At 55.0% G+C, this 5,157-nt stretch overlaps 1 protein-coding gene across 1 annotated transcript; it reads right to left on the minus strand.

Annotated features, from left to right (window-relative positions):
• Positions 1-3,374: 3,374 nt before the first annotated feature.
• Positions 3,375-4,902, minus strand: LOC139830068 (UDP-glycosyltransferase 73E1-like). The gene has a single exon (XM_071821920.1). The coding sequence runs from the start codon at positions 4,854-4,856 to the stop codon at positions 3,375-3,377; it is 1,482 nt and encodes a 493-aa protein (XP_071678021.1). The 5' UTR covers positions 4,857-4,902.
• Positions 4,903-5,157: the final 255 nt, after the last annotated feature.

Consider the following 5,157-nt stretch of genomic DNA (forward strand, 5'->3'; position numbering starts at 1 on the left):
CTTATTAATTATGTAGGCATGTTTTCCGTATATAGTCGTACGTGCTCGCAATGAGAAACTTGCACAACATCTTTTGTCCTACCAGCCGGTGGCAGCCGGGCCTCAAGGGAAACTACTGGATATTAAGGTACTCCTTTTAATAGAGTACCGGAGCAAAGCATTAACACACCGTGAAAACATGTGATCCTCACATCACCGCCATCCCCTCCGGTTGTCCCGATTCTTGTCACTTCGGGGCCTTTGGTTCCGGATAGTGACATGTGCATACAACTTGTAGATACAATCTAAGCAATAAGTATAGAGCTCAAATCTAAGATCATGCCACTCGGGCCCTAGTGACAAGCATTAAGCATAACAAGATTGCAGCAACAATAACTTCACAAACTTTATAGATAGACTAATCATAATGTATCATCCATCGGATCCCAACAAACACAACACCGATTACATCAGATGAATCTCAATCATGTAAGGCAGCTCATGAGACCATTGTATTGAAGTACATGGAGGAGAGAATACCGACATAGCTACTGCTAGAACCCGTAGTCCATGGGGGAACTACTCACGGAGCATGGCGGAGGCGGTGGCGTTGATGGAGATGGCTTCCGGGGGCACTTCCCCGTTCCGGCAGGGTGCCGGAACAGAGTTCTGTCCCCCGAATTGGAGTTTCGCGATGGCGGCGGCGCCCCTGGAGTCTTTCTGGAGTTTCGTCAATTGGTACGGTGTTTTTAGGTCGAAAGGGATTTTATAGGCGAAGAGGCGGCGCAGGGGGGCACCTGGGGGCGCCACACCCTAGGCCGGCGCGGGCCCAGGCTTGGCCGCGCCGCCTTAGGGTGTGGTGGCCCTCTGGCCCCTCTCCGACTCTTCTTCGGTGTTCTGGATGCTTCCGGGAAAAATAGGAGGTTTGGCGTTGATTTCGTCCAATTCCGAGAATATTGCCCGAACAGCCTTTCTGGAACCAAAAACAGCAGAAAACAGGAACTGGCACTGTGGCATCTCGTTAATAGGTTAGTTCCGGAAAACGCATGAAATCATCATAAAGTGCAAGCAAAACATGTAAGTATTGTCATAAAACAAGCATGGAACGACAGAAATTATGGATACGTCGGGGACGTATCAGCGGCTCGGTGGATAGGGCGCGTTTGTGGCTCAGATGCGTCCCGACCAGGTGCTTATCCGCACTCGTTCCCGTGCGGCGTTCTTTGCCGTGCGGCAACGCGCCTTTGCCGTGCGGGCCCTCTTTGCCGTGCGCAGGGTGGCCTTTGCCGTGCGGCGTGTCCTTTGCCGTGCGCAAAGAATGAAAAGTTACATTGGTGCACCCTCGCGCGGAGAAATCTAGGGGATAGACCCGCCGGGGCACACGTTCCGCTGTTTTGGGGGGAGGAGGGGGATAACGACCGCCGGAGCACCGGAACCCCACCAAACCTTGCATGTGGACCTATGATATGTGTCAAAGTGTGATGCAAGGTGTAATGGTGCAAAAGTAGCTCCCCTAAACCCTAAACCCTAAACTGGGGAGGCTTCGAGCCCTAAACCCCTCTAAATCCCTAAACCACGACGCCGGAGCTGCAGAACCATGCATCATAAACCCTAACCCTAACACTAAACCCTAAACCTATACCTAACCATAAATACTTACCCTTTAACCTAAACCCTAGCCCTAGCCCCTAAACCCTAGCCCTAACCCTACACCTAACCCTAACCAGTAGATCAGGCACACCGTCGATCGTGTGATAATGGCTCTAGCTGCGGGTATATGTGCCAAAGGGTCCCAATCTTGGTTCTCCATGTGTATATGTACTAAACAAACCTAAAAGAATGAAAAGTTACATTGGTGCACCCTCGCCGCGGAGAAATCTAGGGGGGTAGACCCGCCGGGGCACACGTTCCGCTGTTTTGGGGGGAGGAGGGGGATAACGACCGCCGGAGCACCGGAACCCCACCAAACCTTGCATGTGGACCTATGATATGTGTCAAAGTGTGATGCAAGGTGTAATGGTGCAAAAGTAGCTCCCCTAAACCCTAAACCCTAAACTGGGGAGGCTTCGAGCCCTAAACCCCTCTAAATCCCTAAACCACGACGCCGGAGCTGCAGAACCATGCATCATAAACCCTAACCCTAACCCTAAACCCTAAACCTATACCTAACCATAAATACTTACCCTTTAACCTAAACCCTAGCCCTAGCCCCTAAACCCTAGCCCTAACCCTACACCTAACCCTAACCAGTAGATCAGGCACACCGTCGATCGTGTGATAATGGCTCTAGCTGCGGGTATATGTGCCAAAGGGTCCCAATCTTTGGTTCTCCATGTGTATATGTACTAAACAAACCTAAAAGAATGAAAAGTTACATTGGTGCACCCTCGCGCGGAGAAATCTAGGGGGTAGACCCGCCGGGGCACACGTTCCGCTGTTTTGGGGGGAGGAGGGGGATAACGACCGCCGGAGCACCGAAACCCCACCAAACCTTGCATGTGGACCTATGATATGTTTCAAAGTGTGATGCAAGGTTTAATTCACCAAATGGTGCATGGCATGGATCCCCGGTCTGACATTCCTCACCTTCGGGCGATAACACTTAACAGATTCCTGGACGTGTACGGTGAAGTGTCCCGCCGCGGGTATATCAGGGGCTAGACTGTGCCAAAGGGTGCCACACATGGTTTTCTATATGTCCATGGACTAAAGAAACCTAAACCTATGAAAAGGTATATTGGTGGAACCTCGCGCGGAGAAATCTAGGGGGTAGACCATCCGGGGCCCACAGACAGCCGTTTTTAGGGGGGAATGACCCCCGGAGCACCGGAATGCCACCAAAACTTGCAAGTGGACCTAAAACCTAACCCTAACAAACCTAAAAGAATGAAAAAGTACATTTTGCACCCTCGCGGGGAGAAATCTACGGGGGTAGACCCGCCGTCCCGCTGTTTTTGGGGGAAGGAGGGGGACGGCCGCCGGAGCACCGGAACCCTGATATATGTGGGGGATGAGCATGGAGACTAATTTTGTATTGCACATAGTGTAATAAATAGTCATCAAAAAGAAAAACTAATTAACAAAATAAATATAAGTAGTAGATGAAATAAAATAGTTAGAAAAACAAATAAAATGTATATTGGCGCACGGCAAAGGGAGCAGCGCACGGCAAAGGACCCTTTGCCGTGCAACTGGTCTGTCTGCACGGCAAAGGGGTGGGACACGGCAGTGCCCAGGCCTTTGCCGTGCATTGTTTCTTTGCCGTGCGGCTTGCAGGGACTTTGCCGTCCTATTATCTTTGCCGTGCGCTGCTCCCAGACTTTGCCGTGAGATACTGCTTTGCCGTGCGCCAAGTCTTTCTTTGCCGTGCTAGGTTTCTTTGCCGTGCGCTGCTCCTATACTTTGCCGTGCGTTTTTACGTTGCCGTGCGGTCTTCTTGCTGCGCACGGCAAAGAAATCTTTGCCGTGCAGCAGCTCACGGCAAAGATAGGCTGCACGGCAGCGCCTGATTTTCCCGTAGTGATTGCCTTTTTCGCCATCGTCGCGAGCTCCTTTGCCCTTGCCCGTATTAGCGCCCCCTCATCCATCAGCTCCGTCAGTGCCCTCTTAATTTCGTCCCTCCCGACCAGTATCGCCGGCGCGTCTGGATTGAGGAGCTTGTGCGTGATCGGCACCGTAACGCCGACACGGACCCCGGCGCCGAGGACGTCAACGACCAGCGTTTCGTTCAGAAACTGGTCCGCGAAGTCTGGCCATGTCAGGAGCGGCACGCCGTGGGAGAGGGACTCGAGCGTGGAGTTCCACCCGCAGTGGCTCAGGAAGCCGCCGACGGAAGGGTGCGACAGGATGGTCATCTGCGGCGCCCACCCACGGATGACCAGCCCGCGGCCCGCCACGCGCTCGTCGAACCCGTCGTCGAGGTCGTCGGCCTCCTTCGCCACCCAGATGAACGGCCGGTTTGATGACTCCAGGCCGGCGGCGAGCTCGGCGACCTGCGGCGGGAAGAGGCGGGCCATGCTGCCAAAGCTGACGTAGAGCACGGACTGGAGCAGCTTCTCGTCGAGCCAGGAGACGAGGCGGCCGGCGTCTACGGCCGCGAGGTTGCCTCGTCCGGCCGTCGTCTCGGCGTCAGAGTCCAGGAGGCAGAGCGGCCCAACCGCCCACACCTTCCGGCCGAGCGCCTCCACGTAGCCTCGGACGAACGCGCTCTCGAAGGCCGCGCACGTGTTGACGATGAAGCCGTCGGCGGTGGCCTCGGCTTCGAGCGTGTCGCGCCTGTCCTTCTCAAGCCCCGGCCACTGGAAGAACCCGAGCGACGTCGCCCTGTTCGCCACGGCGCGCACCGGGAAGTCCGGTATCTCGAACGGCTCGAAATCGCCGGCGACGCGGTCGTGCACGCCGTGCTTGGCCATGTTAAGCACCGCCAGGAGGAAGAACGCCGAGGGGCAGTGGAACACGAACCGCGGGATGCCAAACCGGCGCGCGACGTCGGCCGTCCACGGGTTGCACGTGTCGGCGACGATGCAGTCCGGCCGCCGCGGCAACGTCCGGAGGTACGCCTCGAACGGCCCGGCGAGCAGCCGCACGGCCTCGTTGAAAAGCGTGAAGTCGCCACCACTGACCATGTCGTGGCTCTCGCACCCCTCGGGCAAACCCAGCGCCGGCCCCGGGAACTCGAGTTCGGCGACGTCGACGGCTAGGCCAGCGCGGCGCGCATGCTCCAGGACGGCCCTGTTGCGCGCTGCGGTCACGGGCGTGAGGACGACGGTGACGCACGCGCCATCGCGGCCAGCGATGAGGCGGGCGAGGTCCATCGTGGGGATCATGTGGCCCTGCGCGAGGAGGGGAACCAGTACGAAGTGGAGCGGCTTCGCCATGGCCGCTGTACAACAAGATAGAGTTGAGGCGGATTATAGCCAACAAGGGTATCTATAATCTATAATATCTAAATAGGAGCAACGCACTAAGTTGATTTCTCTCAACATGCAAGCTATCCACCTCATCAAGCATCATTGACTAATTATAGCATGCCAAGTCATGTAATCCTCCCACATTATCCACCACACTCTTATTATTTATTCTTAATTTTTTAGCAACAAATCTTCCAAAGGTCATTTTCCTTTTATTTCTGCACATACTGCTTTAATTCGACCCTATGTCTTAGTCCATTACTCCTCC

Source organism: Lolium perenne, chromosome 1 (genome assembly GCF_019359855.2).
Source record: "Lolium perenne isolate Kyuss_39 chromosome 1, Kyuss_2.0, whole genome shotgun sequence".
NCBI classification, from domain to species: Eukaryota; Viridiplantae; Streptophyta; class Magnoliopsida; order Poales; family Poaceae; genus Lolium; species Lolium perenne.

What these genes read in the sequence shown, in the direction of transcription:
- LOC139830068 (XM_071821920.1), bottom strand. Translation starts at nt 4,856, where the DNA reads ATGGCGAAGCCGCTCCACTTCGTACTGGTTCCCCTCCTCGCGCAGGGC.